The sequence below is a fragment of the Coregonus lavaretus genome (assembly GCF_964263955.1).
Source record: "Coregonus lavaretus genome assembly, chromosome: 16".
NCBI classification, from domain to species: Eukaryota; Metazoa; Chordata; class Actinopteri; order Salmoniformes; family Salmonidae; genus Coregonus; species Coregonus lavaretus.
This window is the reverse complement of record NC_140003.1, coordinates 15972818-15993390: the sequence shown is the minus strand read 5'-3', so window position 1 is coordinate 15993390 and position 20573 is coordinate 15972818. Positions and strand designations below refer to the sequence as shown.

The following is a 20573-nucleotide window of genomic DNA, read 5'->3' as shown; positions in this document are numbered from 1 at the left end:
TTATGAGGACAATTATGGCAAATTAGATAGCATAGCTATCTAAAAAATATATGACTTGGTTATGTTTCGCCAACTTTATCCCTTGTATCATCACACAGGTATGGATAGCAGAGCAGAAAATAACATTCGCGAAAAAGCAGGAGGATCTAATGAATTCGTATCTAAAAGAACAAGACGCTTAGAACAACAGGTTGGTTACAGATGGTCCAATGATCTGTGGCTACACAACATGTTCGAGATACATTTGATCTCCATTGTTCCATCTATGCCTTTACATAGGCCTTTTTATTTAGTCTCATTATTTCCCCACTGAAATAAATTGTGGCGTACGGAGGCAAACTCTGGTCGCAGAGTAACAGGCAAACAACCTATGCATCGTGCCATTTAGGCTGGGTTAACCCACTTGGTGGGAATTATAATGTATAATATAATTCGCTAGGATTGCTACACTGCATCAGACGAACTCGAACGCATGTCCCGTGCTTCGACCATATATTTTGTCTTGTGTAAATTCACAGCTCTAATTTATAATATAACAGATATAACCATTGTCTGCCTTTTGAGTTGTTAAAACCTTTCTCATAGACTGTTGATGGGAGATGATCGTGTGAAGAATGGTCTCAACTTCATGTATGAAGTTCCACCTGCGGCAGACAATGTTAACTACATCCATCTTGGTTCTGCATCTTTACCATACTGAATAATACAAATGAAACCATATGACTGCACTCCGTCCTCCCACACTCTGCACTACTGAGAAGAGGAGACCAAGGAGGTGCAATGTTTAATAAGAGTCCCTCTCTTGTTCACAGTTGCATACTTGTTTCTCAAAGCAAGCATTGCTAGTTTGGTCAATGTTGTAGATTTAAAGGCATATGTTAGTTTATTATTGTTCAAAATGTAACATGTTTATATTATTTTACAGGAAGGAGAATCAGAAATCAAGTTGCGTGGCAAAAGACGTCCCCTCGAGAGAAGTAAGTTGCGAATTGTGTTGATCAAAATAAATATTCAGATGACTTGAGTCCTACTATTAGTTGACCTTTGCATTTGGTGATACTTTCGCTTTCATCTTTGTACGTATGCCAAGGATGACATGGCTGTTAGAGATCAACCATTTGGAATTCAGGTGAATATATGAAACTTTTGCATAGATTAATATTGTGCCGTTTTCCCATTTGTGTTGAATTAACTCATGACATACCTATTTATGACAATCTGCTGTTAAATGTGATTACCCTCAGTGCTAGGCTAAATATTATCCTATTAACAAAATAAATGTGATGGCATTTGACACTTGGTGGTGCTAAAGTAAAGGATTATATTTAACTCGGGATAACGATGTGTTAATTTACATTATGGCAGGTGTCTATGTAGTATATATGCTTTGCTTGTCGTCATTGCAATTGGGTCGTATGGGAGGTGTTATAAGTGATGGAATGAATGGATAAGTCCAGTCTAATGACCTGTGATTTTCAGGTGCGCAACGTGAGATGCGTCAAGTGTCACAAATAGGGCCATGTGAATACAGACAGAGTGCCCTCTCTTCCGCCTGTCTTGGATCAATGCCAGCGCTGCGCCCACAGAGGAAGCAGGTACAAATAACAATCTGACCTACCTGGATAAATAGAGGAAAAAGGTTGACTGGTAATTCCAAATAATATTTCACAGATGTAGCTAATTGTTTATTTTAAACTAAATGTTATGACGTTTATATTCATATTTTCATTCTTAACAATGAAATGATCCTCTCTTTTTTTTGCACCGACTTTGAAATAATTTGAATAAAGAACCTATGATGCATCTATTGCAGCCAAATTGCAATAATAATTTGTCCAATAGAATGGGCATTCAGTATTACATTGGACATTTGTGGAAAGTCTTGTAACATGTTGTAGCAGTAGTTTTCATCACTCCTGGTGTCCTGTAGAGCTTCCAGAGTGGAGCTGATTCTGACTCCTACAATCAGGAAGTGAAGTAGTAAATTCATGTTTACCGCGGGAGAGTCTTGCGCATGGTGTTGATGGTGGAGGGCCATAATGGAGCCCCTCCTGTGCTGGGAGAAAAATGCAATTCTTGTGTATTCTGATTCCACTAACCACTGCTTTGGGAGAGTGATATTGTATGATTTGCTCAGCCTGAAGACGAGTGAGTTGATTTGGTGTCCCTTTCTGTTAACAAAGCCGCCCCTGAATTCCCCACTGTGGAAGCAGTGACGGATGTGGACAGACATCAATGGGACTTTGAGGCTGTGATTTGTGCTAACAGGTCCGTCGATGCACCCCTCCGAGTTAATGGTGGAGATGTGAAACAGTGTGTTTGCCCTGAAGAAATGTGTCCTTGGAAGAAATTCTACTGTTTGTGATCCATCGCAGGTAATCTTCTGTTCCTCTTCCACCCTGAAGAAAAAGACAAACAATATCCATGGCAGATCCCCGGTCTAAATGTGATTGCTGAAAAATGGCCAATTATCAGAGTAAACCACTGAGCTCTTCCAGTCGCTGCAAGTTTAGTCAATTGGGCAGATGTGATGAGACTAACTGCTAAAATTATAGGAGTGTTGCAACACCAGATGCAATAGTATATAGTTTAACCCCCCTCCCCCATAATCCCCCCTCAAACAGAAGCAGGGGTTGTTCTACTCTTACTTACTTCGCTTCTAAACATTTGTGACATCTCTTCTTTATGAAGTTTTATTAATGTTTTGTTAGTATTTGATGCATGCTTTTTTATTTTAATTGTTTGATTTATTACGAATTGTTTTTATGCTATAGGAGTATGTTGTCAATGAAGAAGAGGAGGATCCTGAGGTTGAATTCCTGAAGTCGTTGACCACTAAACAGAAATTAGAAGCTCCTCAGGTAGGAGAGCACCACCATTCATAGATTTAGTTGTTTAGAATATAATATGCTTATTGTAAAATAAGACAAAGACTCTGAGAGCTCCAGTGAAAGTAGGAGATGCAGTGACTCAGACTCTGACAGCTCCAGTGAAAGTAGGAGCAGCAGTGACTCAGACTCTGACAGCTCCAGTGAAAGTAGGAGATGCAGTGACTCAGACTCTGACAGCTCCAGTGAAAGTAGGAGCGGCAGTGACTCAGACTCTGAGAGCCAGAAGAGAAAGAAGAAGGGCAAGAGAAATGACTCCTGTGGTGATAACAACACGGAGAGTGATGGATGAGTCAAGAGTAAGACCTAGGGCTCCTCTCACAGGAGCAGGTCACGGAGCCCAACCTCCAGACAGAAACAGCACAAAGACGATACCAGAGAGGAGAAAGAAACAAGGACTGAGCCAGGCAGGAGCGAGGCCAGAAAGTACTGTCCAGAGAGAAAGATGAAGGTCAGGAGAGACACAGACACGACAGCAGGGAGAGGCAGAGAACCAGTAGCAGCTCCCAGAGAGGGAGGGAGAGCGTGAGAGAGAGAGAGAGAGATGAAAAGTAGAAGAGAGAGGAATAGAAGTAGGAGCAGAGATGAAGCAAAGGAGAAGGAGAGGAGTAGGAGCAGAGGGAGGGAGAGAGAGGGGAGGCAAAGGGAGGAGTAGGAGTAGGAGCAGAGGGAGGGAGGGAGATGCAGAAACGAGCCAGAAGCAGGGGGAGAGCTGAGAGAAAACACTGAACTGTGAGAGTAGACAATCTTACAAATTGGGCCAGTGATACCTTTTTATTTTGCTGATGTAAACATTTTTGACACGAAAGTGTAATGTTTTGAAGGTTTTATGATGCTATTGTTAATATGTAGATTTTTCTTGGGGGGCCACTTATTAAACATTAAACAAACACATAGAAACCAACGTTTTAGTAGCCTATAGTATCCATCATGTTTTGGTGTTACCTGCTAGCTGGCTGCTACAGTAAAATGAGTGCAGGGGCGTATTCATTACAACATTTACATTTTACATTTTAGTCATTTAGCAGACGCTCTTATCCAGAGCGACTTACAGTCAGTGAGTGCACACACTTTTTTTTCATACCCCCGTGGGAGCAGCAGTGACTCAGACTATGCCGATTCTGTTGCAAAATGTTGAACAGAAGCAAACGGAATTAAACGGGGGAGGGACCTACCTGAATGTGTCCAATAGAAACTATTGTTTTAGTTGAAAAACGTTCAGTTTTTGAAACTGTTTGGACTAGTGATTACACCCCTGCTCCTCAAATACAGTTCTTATTTTCCTCCACTAGAGGGCAGCAGTATACCTAAAATAACTTGAACCACAGAAATGTTTTCCGTTTGTCAGATTATTGAACAAATGCATGTCTTGCATGCACTATTATTCATGGTTGTCACTTCAGTCCCGAGAACCCGCTTCAGAATACTATAAGAATATTATTGCACCTCGAACTTTAAATATAGTCAACAGTGCTCACATGGTTGTGACCGTGCTTCATTACATGTGTTACAAGTTTAGCCTAATTATGTAGGCTTGTTTCACAGTGGTCTTTTGGAAGTGCCCTAAACGGGGGCATGGTTGACTAATGACAATCAATCTATGATTGTTCCTTATGCGATGCATACGATTAGGCCTGCGTAAGTGATTAGTGTGTAGACATCAAGTTTGTTTCAAATATTTAACAATGAATACCCAATTCTGAATCGAAATCAATGCATGTAACTTTATTCTTCCTGCCCATGATTTACGCAACATTGCGCGCCTGTCGGCCTTTGGAGATTACTTGTTGCATTACCTGCATGACATTATCATCATGACGGATAAAACAGAAGAAAGAATGAGGTCATTGGGGTTCATTTGAGATTTGACATATTGAACTGTGTAACCTACCAGTCCGTATTTGTTTTGGAGCCATATATTTTATGGCAAACAATAACAATGAGATTGATAATTACTGCGTCGATATGATATGCTTTGATAAGAATTCCTGACCAGGAAAAGGAAAGTCGAGAATTGCTTGCATGTTTTATTTTATTTCAGTCGCTTCAGATTAGTATATTCTGTATAGACAGACTATTTAACCTTTTGCAATGATGGTGCGAGGTGTGTACCTAAATGCTGTGGACCTATGGCAATTGGTTTGATGAATTGTTATTTTATCATTATCACAATACAAATATTTTTTCGTGACCTTCCATTGTGAAATTGACATTTTTTGACCCTGGGGACAAGAGGAGAATGGCCCGAGGCCTTGAGCAGTGAGATGTTTCCCGTGTCCGGTAAAGTCGCACTGGTTCTCTTCTTTGATCTCTCTTTATTGTGTCTTGAAAACAAAGATGACTTCTGCCTAATGCTCAGCGAGAGGGCATTCCATGGAAAAGCAACAAAGCGATAAATGACAGCACTTTACTGTCCGCAACCCCAGGCGTCTCTCTCCCCGAAGCATTTTGACGCACTTGGCTCGTGTTGAATTTAACGCCCTTTTGTAGCCATATAATAGCAAACTATGCTAATGAATTACAGCCTAATACTTATTTATGTCTTCATGAAAATGGAACGAAATTCAAATCCACTAAAGTGTGTAATGAAAATATTATATTTGCCCACAAGAAAAACAGTAATTTACTTAATGTACCTATGCGGCCAAATAACCAAAAATATTTTTTCAAAAAATAAATAAAAAGAACATAAAGAAAGTCACTGCAAATAAACCTCTATTTTATCACAAATAAACATAAACTTTTAACTCCAGGTTGCATTAATTTATCATTAATGTTCGGTTATATTATAATAGCCTATTGAATAGGCCTATTTTATTTCACCTGTAGGCTACATTTAAAAGTTCACATTTATATTAAATGCAAAATATAGGCTATAATACGTTGTCTTTTCTAGTCTTTGACAATTTAAGCTGTTTATTCTTAAACTCGAATTCGTGGTTATAGAAAAATTTACATTTTATTTTTTATTATTATTTTCGTGATCTCCTCAAAGCCAGCCACACAAAAGGAAATGAAAATAATTTTCCTCTATTGCCTTCTGGTCAATTTAACTTCCTCTTCAGAAAGAGGTTATCTAGATGAGATGCCTCTCCCTAACATATTCCCAGGCCTGGGCTCACGCTGTAATTATTCCCCGGGTTTTTCTTTGAGATCGGACGCTGCACTGGGTAAGCACAAAGAAGTCAGAGAGCATCCTTGAACCCTTTCAATACGGGGCCACTGATATTCAAATAACATGCAGGAACCATTTGACTGCGCCGCGACAAGAGCATTTCAAATTCATCATTTGCATATGGCTTTTTACCCCTTCTTCTTTTCAAAAGTTTAGAAACAGTTCCCATAACATCAAATCAAGTGTAGAGTTTAAAGGAAAGCTTAGAGATGCTTTATCCTTATTCTTGGACTGCCATCTTTCCGTTTGACATGCAAATTAAATCAGTTAATTTGGACAATTAAAATAAATATTCAGGAGGCCTTTGTCATCAAAACCCCCTGGAAGCCCCCAGATAAAGTAAAGCTGAACAAATGATGTCTCGGAGATTAATTAGATATTTGATAATACACGAATCTCTAATCGCAAATACAAGACACATGGGGTTGCAATGTGCTCCAAGTCATAATTAATACCATTTAACAAGATTTTCATTTGGGCATGAAATGTCTTTTCTGGGGCATTAACTATTGATTTATTCCTCAGAGAGAATGCACGTCAATGTGCGATTGCCTATATCAGCAATGTATGATTGATTTTATGTAAAGGAACACTCTTGCCTATCTACATTTTACGTTTGGCAATCGTTCATATTTACAATTTATACCATCAAATAAATTACCTTTGTTTATCATTTATTTTCATTTCGCATAATGAAAACAAATATGGGACACAATATAGTGAAACATTCCCATCACACGACTACTGCCTCAGATTTGAGATCATTTTAATTATGACAAAATGAAAGGCTTATACGTGTGACTTTATACAAGTAAACATTTATATATTTGTAGCAAAGAAATGAAATGGTTAACTGAATTGAAAAAGCTGTGTACATACATATCCACAAAGTGCATTGAAAGTAAACTCCCTGAATTCCAGGATCCCAAACACGAATGAAACAATCATAATTCACATTTACATGAAAATAACACATCGTTTGTTGTCAATATGTACAATATGATGGCGACTCACATGGGCCAACCAAGTTCATTTGGGTTAGCTCGCCCCTTTTACGCACTGATCGTAAAAAGTACTCCGGTTAATTTTTAAGTTGACAGCTTTATAGTTAAGTAATTTCATATAATATAGAATAATTATCCTTTTCGTTTGATGGTGAATAACGAGTTGAACATATTCAATTAAGATCAAATTATTATTATTTTCAAATGCTTTGCGTAAAATCTTATTTTCGTCCAATACTGTCTCTCAAACCCAGACCCGTTTTTAATACATGTACCAGTTTTGATAGCCTACTGGTAATTTGCTTTATAAAGTTAGTTTCAAGGTCATTCAAATAACAGCCATTCAGGGCTCGTCATGAGGAGATGGGCCCTTGATTCTCGGGTTTACCCCGTCTAAAATGAGTTCTGGGGACTCGGACCTGGGGGTCTCCAGGTTACTGGTGTCGGTGTCACTGTCGCTTCCCTTTTTGCCTTCTCCACCACCGGCAGTGTGGGTTTTAATGTGCTTGCTCAAATGGTCGCTCCTCATAAAGCGCTTGTTGCATACTGGGCAAGCAAACCTTTTCTCACCGGTGTGGGTACGGAGGTGTCTCTGAAGTTCATCTGATCTTGTAAACCTTTTGCCACAAAAAAGCCAATTGCAGACAAAGGGCCGCTCGCCAGTATGCCATCTCAAATGCGCTTTAAGATGAGAGGTTTTGCCATACACCTTACCGCAGCCTGGAATGTGACAGCTGTGAAGTCCTTTCCTCCGGAGGCTGGCCCCTGCAGGCCCCAGCCGCTCAGCCTCCTGACAGTTCGGACAGTCGCATGTGGCTCTGCCGGAGTACCTCCTGGATGACCTTGAGGAACCAGAACTGGAACCCGAAATCATAGCGTTGGTGGCAGAGGCGTCCGTGTATGTTGGAATGACTGTTTTGAATCCCTCTTGTGTTAACAGGTGTTGGCTAGTTGATAGAAGATGCGATGCCGTGGGACTTATACCGGTTGAGCTGAATGCCGAATGTGTCAAAGTGGAGAAGTCAGGGTTGTAGCCACTGAGCTGAGAGTGTATGGCTTGGGGGGTCCCGGAGTGCAGGGAGGTCTGCAGCGAGCTTGCAGGGTTTTGGACCTCGAGCCATGAGCCAGGGTTGGTATGAACGTCCCACCACGCGGACGCCCCATTAGTAACATCGCCCGAGATGGTTGAATGGAAACCAGACTTGTACCACGACTCATACGGATGTGCCATCCCTACCCTCGGGTACAAGGTTTCTGCTGATGTGTGGACTTTGGAGATGAAGGCTGACTGCCCAGACTCTTGGGACGAAATGCTCGCTGAGTTGGAAAACAGACTGCTGTACTCTGTGGAAAACGCAGAGGTGGTCGGGGAGGTGGAGGCTAAGCAGAACGCGCTGTTGCCTGTGCCAGTAGTTGATGTTAGTCCGGTCGATCCGCGGCTTGTTGCTACAGTGAATCCAGGGAGACTGGATCCCAAGTTGCAACTAGAAGAGGATCTTTTCCAAGGATGAAATCCGCCTTTTGAAAAAGCACTGGAATCAGGTAGAGTGGTAAGGGGACTGGTATTGCCAATTTTGTTACAAGTAGCAGCCAGCATAGCTAGAGGTGTAGTTCCAAATCGTGGTTCTTCCTGCAAAGACATACATCAATGTACTTTAGAACATTGCAAGCAACATTTACAATTTTCTTTCTGTAAATAAGATACATGTATTTTCTATAAGTATAATTTGCGTCTGCCTATGTGGTCGTCTAACCGTTCGGTTGTTGTGCTTGTTTGGATAGCAATTAGTGAAAAATTTTCATTCATAAAGAGTGTATCGAAATGTGAGCTAAATATCCACTGAACCAAATAAACAGACACAATCATGGAGGAAATACAGTAATGTCACTCAGTGGAGAGTTTACTGCAGGTCTCGAAAGTTTGCTCATGTGGGTAACCTATTATGAAAGTTAGCAAAAGCTCAAATTATTTTGATTGAGGAAAGTTGTCTATAAACAGATACTTGAGTCACAATTACATCTAAACAAGCACTTTCAATACCTACAGTAACAACAAAACTCAACGATAAAAGAATAATGACCGCAAAGTAGCCTATACTTTTTAGTAAGTGTGAAAGTATAAAGCCTACTTTAGGCATGTTTTACGCACGGAATTGAAAACCAATATTTTGTCGCCTTACCCCAAGTATAGACGTAGCCATATCCAGGGTCTTTGCTATGTTGAATTGGTCACAGTTCTGCAATAGTGTACTTTTCCAATTCGACTCAGGCACTTTGCTTTTCCGTAGTCACACGATTTCTCTCTTGGCTCCGAGCTCCGAGCTCCTACACTACCTAGTTGTAGAGAGCGCGTTCTTTGAAGTACAGCTGGCAAAAGCAAGCAGCCAATCTAAGCGCTGGATTCTTGGCAAGAGGACGAAGTGAGCCAATGAGAGATTCGACCAAGGACAGAAACGCTAAAGCTTCACGTCAATCAATAACAGTTGTGCGGATTTGACTGTCAAGCAAGATACGATTTGGTATTTTTATACATTTTATGTATTCTCCCATCAAGGCTCAATGTGCTCTTTATTGTAGAATCGAGCTCATTTTGGTGTAAGCTAGTTCTCTGCCAGAGGTAAGAATTTGATATGATTTATTTAGAGGTATTTTGTTTCCGGTGCATGAAGCCGCATTCTGTTGCATTTCATAAAGCTTTCTGACCAATTGTATTTTTTATTTATTTCAACTGCAGGTTCTTATATAAATTGTTTTCTCTAGGCCTATATGCACATACTTGTAAAATATAATGTTTTGATGTATAGCTGCCCCTGCTTTTATCCCTCGTGGAGTCCCAAAAATGTTTTATGTTTCATGACATGACATGAGGGGATTGGTGATTATTTAAAAAAAGATATCTATGCGAATTGCAGTGCCTTCATATTTGTCAAAACCAAAGCTGTCATGCACTTTCAGGAATGGAATCGTGTTCATAGGCGCAGGGCATGTGCTTGCTCACACCGTCCATTAAGTTCAGCAGAAGTTCCCATACACTCATCAGCCGGCCAGAAGTGCAATAAGCCGACCCATTATCAACGAATAATGGCTGACTAAAGTGGAGACGCTTGCAATACAAGGTATGTCATACAACAGGTGAATTATCTTAAAAGTTTCCATAGGCTGAAGCGGTGTTGCCATGTGTGCGTTTAAGAGGCTATTGTGGACATGTTTTAAATCTATGTGTGTGTGTGCGGAATGCGCTCGCGCCCGTCCCACTGTCTGTCTGTGCCAATTTACGCGCGTGTGTTGAGGCTGTACAGTTGGGATTTTGGGTTAATTAAAAAGTGACAATTAACTTGATGAGTGGTTGATGTTCTAAGGGCTACAGCCTGTAAACTGTACCAAAATAAAATTATTCGAAAAATATTGCAGACATTGTCATAATAATCACATGAGATGTTGTTTCCCTCATGTCAGCCTGGCGAATGCATTTCATTCAACGATGCAGGCTGATTTAATATGGCACAATGAAACCATAGAGCATTGCACACTAAAGATTTAGGCTATCTGAATATAACGTTTGGAGATACAATTGAACCATTGAGAAAACATGGGGAGCGCATCAACGTTAACCTTTTTTTCCGCCAAATGACTATATATTTTTTCTTCCCTGGAATTGATACATTTTTTAAAGATCACAATGCAATATATGTCAACGTGTTTCACAGCTTGTTAAAACATTTCGGGGTAATGACATAATGTAACAATGGCCTGCTTTGGTGTGAATTATCATCCCTTCAAAACTTAAAGCAATTTTCCAGAGAAAGGCTTCGCCGAAAGCTGTGCATTACAGTATTCAAAACGGGCGAATAATGCACCATTATTGAGCTTGAATGCTGCCAGTCAACCAAGCGCAATTTGTTAAAAGGCTCTCTCTGCTTTAAATCCCCACCTTTGGAGCGGTTAATATAAAACAATTTCATCAAATCCAACGAACGGAGCCAAGAAAAGTGCTTCATTTTTGCAATCATGGCCATTTTTGTGGTGTGCTATTAGCACTATTAAATGTCGATTCTGCATTAACAAATTTGATTGTAATGCCAAAGTGTCTCGAACAGCGTGAGTGTCTGATGTGTATAATTATTATTTTCTCTTTCTCTTTTTCTTTTCTTTAAACTACAATTCTAAATGTTTTGTAGTGTAATGCAACTTTGGTTAAAATGAGGACCATGTCATTCATTGTTGATTATTTGTTATTTATTTTTGCTATGTATAATGATATGCTGGTATTATCTGTCTCTTTGTGTTTTATTTCTATGTATTGGCTCTAAATAAAGAGAAATAATTTATCAATGAGCAAGGCGAAGATAAGGCCCTCGATGGAGTGCTCGCTTTTAATTAGAGTGATTATTCCCACATTATTCAACATCTAACTCATTATTGAAACACTTCTGGAAATATTATGAAGAAGTAAGGAAATATAAAACGAACAAAAACTTTAGAGGTGCAGGCAGATAGTAACAAAATAGCACTAAAACAATTAGGATTAGATTATTTTTCAAAATGACAGGTGTTGGTTCACATATGATTGCACATACTCATTTTGAATTGTGTTGACTTTTTTGCCTTTTTGAATGCCAGTGTAAATTGGAATTTCGTCATGTAAGCCTACCATAATAACAATGTGATAGCCTGCGTAATAGTTGGTAGGCCTACGCAATGCCAGCATCCTTGACGAAATCTTGTCATGGAAAATATTTAAACAGTGTCATTCAAGTGGGAATTTTGAGTTTAATCTCGCATGCAGGACTCCATCCGAGAGCACTTTTCTGTGGCAATTAGGAGCCTATTACAAGTCATTAGATTGATCAATGTACCTTAAACAATGAGAATGATTTATTTGGTAGAACAAAACGCTGTGCATCTATTGTGGTGAGGCTAAGTGACGGTGCATCCATCAAGGCGTTCAACGAGAAAAGATAAATGATTAATCCAAACCTATTCATTTAAACTCTTGGTACAAAAGGCCTTTGACTTGCTTCAAATCTAGATTATTAGAGGCTCGTTTTCTGCATGTTAAACGACTCAGGGTGCTGGATTAGAGCACGTTTTCTGGTCGGTCCCTGCACGGATTAATTTGCTTTGGCTTTGAGGAAAGTTTATTTGTGGACAATTAACTAATCGGTGTAATCTCATGGTCGGGAGTGGTGGAGGTCCACAGGCCTACACCTGTTTCTGTCTAAGAGGGGAAACAATTTAGGGGCAATGATGCCATGCTTGAATTGTAAGTCGTTTTATATGTTAATTGATATCATTATCTGAAAACAGGTGTGTGAGAGTCTACAAAAACCGACAGAAATTTTAAATAAAGTAGGCCTAGCCTACAAGCTTGTTTGGGTCATGGTGATGGTAGCCGATTTTATATAGAAAACAATATTTTCTCATAAACTCGTGTTATTTGTGTCTTGTAAAATCTGTATCAAGATGTATCTCTTTTTATACGATTTGTAGACTAACGCACCAGATCATCGATGTGAGTCTATTTTGCATATGCAAAGACTTGCATGCCATGCTGTTCTCCATGAATTTTCAATGTACAGTATTCAACCTGTTTATCCTCCGTGTCAGCCCTGCTCTTGCACGGTAAGGATTGTTGGACGCCTTTCACATTTTGCATCCGATGTTTGTAATTTTTCTGGTTATCAAGGGAGTAAAAAAAAAAAACAATATGTGGGGAAAGACTTATATTCACTATATAATGGTGTATAACAGGCAGACATAGAATCCAATTCGTGTTCAGTATGAAATATAATTTTATTGGGGAGGGAGATAAACCATACTGATAAACCAGGCTGTGGCAAGGAGTAGGCTAGAAGATTCACCTTCAGGGGCGGAATGGAACCAGAAATCGGCCCTGACATTTCAAACACACAGCCCATTTTTTTCCTTGAGGCCCCCACACAAGCCCACTGGGCTAAAATGGACCAGCCCATCTGGCATTTGCCCGAAATGCCAGATGGCCACCCGGCCCCTGTTTGCCTTGTTAAAGGAGCTATAATCCAACAGCTGCTTACTTGTACCGATTTAAATTCTCCCTGATAAGAGGTGCAACCTAACCAGCACACCCTGCCACTGTCATATTGTGTGTGAGGGACTGTCATTTTGGTTATATGCCTGACACTTGGATAGACTCCTGTAATAACTACTATGGTTACTGATATTGGTGTGTGCATATGTTGTCTATGTTCTGTGGTGTCAGACAACACAATCAAGCACATATGACAAGTATTTACCAATGTTCCAGTGCATATAGTGCATATTTGCCAATGTGGGCAGAGATTTTCTATGACAAAATTAAGCTTGGCTCAGCTCATAAATACAGTAGGCCTAATATTAACAAGTGTGTTCTAAATGTAGAAACATGGATCAGCTAGCCATTTACCAGTGTCATCTTTCATTTCGACCAGACGCATGTCCTATTTTGAGAGTGAGGCGTTAGCCAGTGTGAGTGCGGTCGACTGAAAATGGTGTTAGCTAGACAGCTATTAGCTTCATGTCTCTAGAGCTTACATTACCAGCAATATATGTTTTTTCACTGTAAATTGTGAGTAGATTTAGTAGGCAGTGAAAACTGAAGAAAAAGACATGGCTCCCAAGAAGGTGTGTTTTGTGTATACTACAGTAGCTCAGGCCAAATCTGAATGTGTAACCTAGATTACTGAATGTGTAACCTAGATTACTGAATGTGTAACCTAGATTGCTGAATGTGTCACCTAGATTACTGAATGTGTCACCTAGATTACTGAATGTGTCACCTAGATTACTGAATGTGTCACCTAGATTACTGAATGTGTCACCTACATTACTGAATGTGTCACCTAGATTACTGAATGTGTCACCTAGATTACTGAATGTGTAACATAGATTACTGAATGTGTAACCTAGATTACTGAATGTGTCACCTAGATTACTGAATGTGTCACCTAGATTACTGAATGTGTCACCTAGATTACTGAATGTGTCACCTAGATTACATAATGCCATGAGCTCTCACTCTCTATGGACATTGACACATTGTTTTTTTTGGCAGAAGGGAGGTGATAGACAGCAGCCACCACCACTGATTGGACGGTTTGGGACTTCTTTGAAAATAGGAATCGCCGGATTGCCCAATGTAGGGTATGTCTATAGTCTTTACATGTAAACTGGAAATATAGATTGGACTGCTTAACAACATGGCCTATGCATTTTTAAGTACAGTACTAAATGTATTCTTATGGCCCCCATGACCCAGTGTAAAGGTATTCTGTTCATTCATTGACCAGTTCATTTCAGGCCACATGCCATTAGGCTCTCAGTGCATGCATTTCCTGTACACGTGAACCTAAAGGTCGCAAACCCTGCACCAGTAATGTCTGGGATTATATTAGCCTAATTTCATTCAATAATTCAGAATATTGACCCACTCTTAAACGTAAAAGATTAGAACAAACAGACACAAAATGCTTTGGATTGATTAATGGGTATTATAAGATCCTACCCAGATAAAGACATACAACAAACGATACCATGGTGTAAAATCCTAAAGCCTACCAAGCAGCAACAGCTCTCACGCTATGGTATTCGGCTTTTTCTTGTAATTTCCACTGTACAGGGATCAGGATGGTAACATGAGTGTCCATTGGAGATCATTTCTCCTGTATGAAATAGTAGCAGGCCTGGGGCTTCAAAATGACCACTGTACTCACCCTGCTCCCCACCCTGCCTAGCCACCACTGCTGTTGACCTGGCCTCATGCACTGTGACGGGCTGATGAATAGCAACATGAGAGCTGATTGAAGTGACATGTTTTTGTCCACCACTGTAGGCAGAATAACAAATGTAAATCTAAGGCAGATTGTATATTTCTGAGGGTGATCTAAAACATCCTTGAAATATATGATAACAGTTGGAACAATCCTGTGATATATGATGAATCCATGCTGCATCACAGCAATATCTGGGCAATTCCAGTCCTGTAGGCTTTGGAGTCTAAACCAACCAATCCTTGAAATGTGGAGCGCACCAGGTGAGGGGATGGATTATATTTAACTGCCTTGCCATTATTACACTTGCATTCATTGAGTAGTCAGCACAACCTGAAGCACTCTTAAGGTGCTTGTGCTGTGGAACAGAAATCTCTCAGTGAGCACGACATGGGGCTATGTTTGGCTGTACCCGTTCAACAGCTCAGATCTGTCAGGAACGTAATTTTCCCCTGGATTCCAAACACAATTGATCTATTATGGGATTATCTGACCTTGTAATTGGGTTTAATGTTTCACAATCAGGCCATTTATGATTCTGAAGATCAAATGTTCAATATATTAGATTGACCTCTTTCTCATAGTGGAGATGAAATTGTCTTCCTGCCCTGTAGGCTTTACTGAGGTCTTTGAATAAACCAACATCATACTCTCAATCCATCTGGATCCACCAACAGTTTCTGGGATGTGTTGACCTCTGTGCTGTTTTTATTTCTAGGAAGTCAACCTTTTTCAACATACTGACAAAGAGTCAAGTTGCAGCTGAAAATTTCCCCTTCTGCACCATTGACCCAAATGAAAGCCGAGTGCCCATTCCAGATGAACGCTATGATTTCCTGTGCCAATTCCACAAGCCTGTCAGGTATGGGGTCTCACTGTTCACATATTATTCACACTTCAGACTTGGGCTCTCTGGCAAATATGTATAGGTCACCGCAAGAAGATACAGAAATGTTGTTGACATTGAGTTGCCAGTCCTTTACTATACATATAATGATAACTGCAGTTTGTCATGTTATTTGGTCTTTTACGTAAGAGGCCATAGCATTTAAGTGTCAGTGGCTGGCTATCATATGTCATTATGAGCGAGGTTAGACCAGCCTATTGGTTTAATGTGAGAGGGACATAAATCACAGCAGTGAATCAACGTCTCTCTGTCTCTGGGGTTGACGGTAGTGCAATATAACATGTTCAGCACTGAGCAATGTGAAATGTTTCTTTATGACTCTGCTATGACTTTTCCATGAGCAATATGACATAAACACTAGCACCCTTTAGTCATAGCTCTTGTGTCTCAAACCATACATTCCAGAGTGTAGGTGCCTGATGATGAAATCAAGGTATGGCACTACTACCGACCTCTGTTGTTGTAGTAGGAGTATGATTGCGAGGTGTAGAACCAGTCTTTGTGTACAGGCTTGTGCTGGGTTTTATTCTCATTTATCCACATTGAGTGTGAAGGCTGATAGAGACATGAGGCTCAAGGGCTACCACTTACTCTGATAAATAGCTAATACCCAATAGCCAGAGACAAACATCTTTTTTGGGGGGATATGTATTTTTCATTGAAATCTTAGAAAGTTTGACCACCAATAATCTACCCTGGTAGTGTTGATCCATATCCAAAAACTTAAGAAAGACTGATTCACAAACTGTGGGCTTGTTTCTGTATTTTGTTGGTTATATTAAACATTAGCTGACTTATATAACCCCTGTTTCCTTTCCACTGCCTTAACCCCACTGCCTGTTCTGCAGCAAGGTGCCAGCCTTCCTGAACGTGGTGGACATAGCAGGACTGGTGAAGGGAGCTCATGCTGGCCAGGGCCTGGGCAACGCCTTCCTCTCCCACATCAGTGCCCGCGATGGCATCTTCCACATGACATGTGAGTCCCTCCTGTCAGACTATAGCGCTCTGCATGTCACTCTGTAAAATGACACACTTTTCATCTGGTTAGGAAAGTGTTCCGATTTAAATTTACATGAGGTAGCAAAGAGAAAATGCACTTCATAACTCCCTGTAGTTTCTTGTTGAAAGCAGTTGACAGAGCTTTTCTACTGAGGCCTATATGGTTCTGTCTGCTGGGTTCCAAGATAAACACAACATTCAGGGATAGTGCAGACCCAAAACTCACATTCCTATGCAGAGTTTTCCCCTGAACTGGACTCAGAGAAAAGGGAATGAAAGGGGCCGTGTCTGGTTTGGTAGACTCACTGCACACAATCGGTAGCATACTCTTAGGTTGGGAAATAAAACTAGACTCAGAGGGAAGTCTTTAGTGGCTTCCTGTGACCACAGATTATTGTAACTTGATCCCAAAATGTCACAGTTGATTATGGTTGAGCACAAGAAAGGTTAGTAGCCTATATGCAAAAATACAGTAAGAATAAATGTCCAATCTAGCTGTATTTATCTCAATATCAAATCATTTCTGGGTAACAATTAAATACCTTATTGTGATTGTTTTCAATTAAAATGGTCAAAAAGAAACAAAAATAGCTTCTTAGCAAAGAGCAATTTCTTAAGCAAGACTTTTGCTAGGACTGTAAAATGAAAACGAGCTGTTATTGGCAGAGAGGTTTGGAACTCTATTTCTTATTTGTCGATTAACTAATTTACCGCCTGGAGATGTCACCAGAGGGGTATCCTGCGAAGCAAGCTAGATCTACTCAGGGTTTTCTAAAGCTAACCAGCTTCAGTTAGCATCACATTCCAGCTCAGGCTTCATCCGTACTACGATGGTGGATATTGCTTGTCCGCCTGCCGCTAACTCTAGCAGGCTTGTAGCTGCGCGTGCATGTCGCTGTTCGAACACCGAACTCTTCATTGAGACAATGTTGAAACCATCAATCCATGGGCAAGTCAGTGCCACGTTTTCATTTGTGCCAAAATCTAAATGAAGGAAAATGTATCTTGCAAATTCAGCAGTGTGAAATAGGCTTTTAGAAGTGGCATCTTTATTTTATTACTTATAGTTAATGCCATCTTTGATGTGCTTTGGTGTGCTTACAATGCATGAGCAACTTTCATCCCACTCCTATCGATAAAATAATCGTATTAGGTCATACAAAAGTTTTACGTTTGAAATGCATTCTGTCATTACTAAATAATGTGATAGGTGTTTTACCATTTTACTATTTTCTAACACACAAAAAAACATTTGTTAATTAAATATTTAATCAGTCGTCTTCCTCAAATGAAGGGATGATGATGCAATCTTTGCAAGAGGGAGGGAATCTGATTTTATTGGTCCTCAACTCGCGGCTCAGTGATTTCATTCAAGGTAAGTGTATTCAGCCGTGAGTTAGCCTGCCACGGAGCAGGTTAGTTCTGATGGATTCGTTGCCATTGAAATTTACCTGGCTAAAAGGTGAGCCACTTATGTATGACTGGTTATCCCGAGTTGAACTCAGAGTTGACCAAAGTTACCACGCTAACTCCTCAAACCAGGTACATAGGATACCCCTTAGGCAGGCCAAAACTCCATCCCACCAAAACAGACTGACATTTCAGGCAGCCTTTTCAAACAGCTCTTACACTAAACGGGCATTATCATCATTTTCACATTTTCACAGTATTATTCCAACCTCATAGTGTGGAAATATACACTGATTATACCAAACATTAGAAACACCTTCCTAATAAGGGATCATAGCTTTCTCCTGGATTCACCTGGCCAATCTATGTCATGGAAAGAGCATGTTCTTAATGTTTAGTATACTCCAGTGTATATAACACACAGGAAAATCACATTTTTGATTGCACTGGGACTTTAAGATTTTTTTTCTGTGTTTTATATGAAATATCCTATAGATTATATGAAATCAATGCAATACCAGCCTGCATCACACTAAATATATTGAAACTTTGCTGAGTTTGCCTTCATTTTTGTGCAGATAAATGGCTTTTTAGGGTTAGTTGACACTGTTCAGTGAAAGCTGAAAGGCCATTTCTGTAAGTCAGGTACAATTCAGCATTGCTTTCGGTTTATCATGCCCACTAACTGCCTTTTGTATACTCAGTAAATACACAGATGTGAGTGCATCCGCAAAACAACCCCCACAAAATACTTCTCACTTGTCTAGGTCAATGCCTGAAGTTCTTTTGTGCCTCCGACATAGTCTTTGTCTTACACAATTAAAGTGTTACACGCTAGAATAATTGAAATTGCTGCTACTAAAATGCAGATGGAGGCTATTTTTAAAATGTGTTTACTGATTGTATGCAGCTATTGACTTTGCCATTATATGAAAAGAGCTCTGATTAGTGACTGGGCTGTGACAGGCAGAGATCAGCCAAATGGACAGGGTTAAAATACAGACAATTTTCTCATATTTTTCCAAGGTCCTCTCTGCAAGGGATTACTTGGTGGACAGTATAAGTGTGTCATTTCAGATCCGAGGCCATTTTCCAATAGCCTTTCAACTGACTTTGTGTGACAGACTGTACGTTGTGAACTACCTCAGGACTCTGATGAATATCTCAAATGTGTTGCTTGTGACATTTTCATGTTTCTTCACAGCCGTAGAACAGATATCACACTGCCGTTTGCTTTCTACATGGCTACGATTTCTCCAGTGATTAAAAAGGTATTAGTTTATCTTCTCTTCAAATACACAGAAACACATCACAATGCAGCCTCCTTTCCTAGCTATTGTAACAAACCATTGAAATATACTGTACAGTATCAAGTGGCCGCTCCAGAGTGTAAAGAAAATGACTTCCATGAAAGGGTGTGTTGGGTATGGAAGGATATCGTTTCCTTAGAGAATAGGTCTGAGAGGAGGTTGTCTGCTTTTGTTGATGCAATTGAGGACCACCCACTGTAACTAAGCTATAGCAATGATTTATTCACTAGGACAAAGTCATGTTAGGTGAGACTTGCCTACAGAGGATACGTTGTAATCATTACTTTTGTCTACTGTCTCTGGGAAACCACTGTTCTAGTGAGGTTGTACTGTTTTTAACTGGTATAACATGTACTATATAGACGTTACATCACTAGATAAATGTGTGATATTCAGATTAAAGATACAGGTACAATATGTTTCCTGTGATACTGTGTTGTCTCCTGTTTGCAGTGGCCTCAGGGAGAAGCAGCCATGTTAATATTGTTTCTAAACACCGTTTAGAGGCTTCCCAGAGGCTTATATTTATATCTACCTGAATGTCTCTGTTTTGACATTGTACTTATGGATGCATTGAAATGTATTTCCAAGATGTTATTATTCGGTTTTGCGTCAAATGATATGTGCTTACGTACAGTTGCTAGTGAAAGTCTACACACCCGTTGCACAGTCTTCACATTTTGCTGCCTTAGAGATTGAATCCGCAGTAGGGGGAAACAGCACCACTGACTGCCCCACCACCGTTGTTGTTGTTTTTGTTGCCGAGCTGAGGAGCGTCGCGTAGCAACATATAGGTCTATCCATTGTTTTTGTCATAGTTGTTCAAGCTCAGTCAATTTGGTCGATAATCATTGATGGACAGCAATATTCAAACCTTTTCTCCGATTTTCAAGCAGATTTAAGCCAGGACTGAAACTGGACCACTCAGGAACACTCAACACCTCTTGGAAAGCCATTCTGGTGTGTCTTTGCCATTCAATTGTGTGTAATTGTCCTGCAGAAAAAATATTACTCTATCCCAGGGTTGAGTTTTCAGAAGACTGAGGTGTGTTTTCCATTAACTTTCTACCTGGGCTTTGCTCCTTTTATATTTTCT

General features: G+C 40.0%; 1 protein-coding gene and 2 pseudogenes across 3 annotated transcripts in view; 2 read left to right on the top strand and 1 right to left on the bottom strand.

Moving 5' to 3' along the window:
• The first annotated feature begins 1081 nt into the window (after positions 1-1081).
• LOC311143414 (corepressor interacting with RBPJ 1-like) lies at positions 1082-3180 on the top strand (annotated as a pseudogene). Its single transcript has 5 exons — positions 1082-1129; positions 1480-1595; positions 2269-2375; positions 2775-2861; positions 2958-3180. The product of its transcript is annotated as a corepressor interacting with RBPJ 1-like (transcript).
• A 3639-nt stretch (positions 3181-6819) lies between these two features.
• LOC311143513 (transcription factor Sp9-like) lies at positions 6820-9345 on the bottom strand. Its single transcript, XM_084179341.1, has 2 exons — positions 9248-9345; positions 6820-8697 (listed from the first exon to the last, which is right to left on the bottom strand). Exons 1-2 carry the CDS (start codon positions 9266-9268, stop codon positions 7411-7413), a joined length of 1308 nt encoding a protein of 435 aa, XP_084035467.1. The 5' UTR covers positions 9269-9345; the 3' UTR covers positions 6820-7410.
• Positions 9346-13691: 4346 nt separating this feature from the next.
• LOC311143413 (obg-like ATPase 1) overlaps positions 13692-20573 on the top strand; it is a 48515-nt pseudogene continuing 41633 nt past the window's right edge. Inside the window, exons 1-4 of the transcript XR_014615551.1 lie at positions 13692-13706; positions 14137-14225; positions 15570-15713; positions 16607-16777. The product of XR_014615551.1 is annotated as an obg-like ATPase 1 (transcript). The remainder of the gene's footprint in view (positions 13707-14136; positions 14226-15569; positions 15714-16606; positions 16778-20573) is intronic.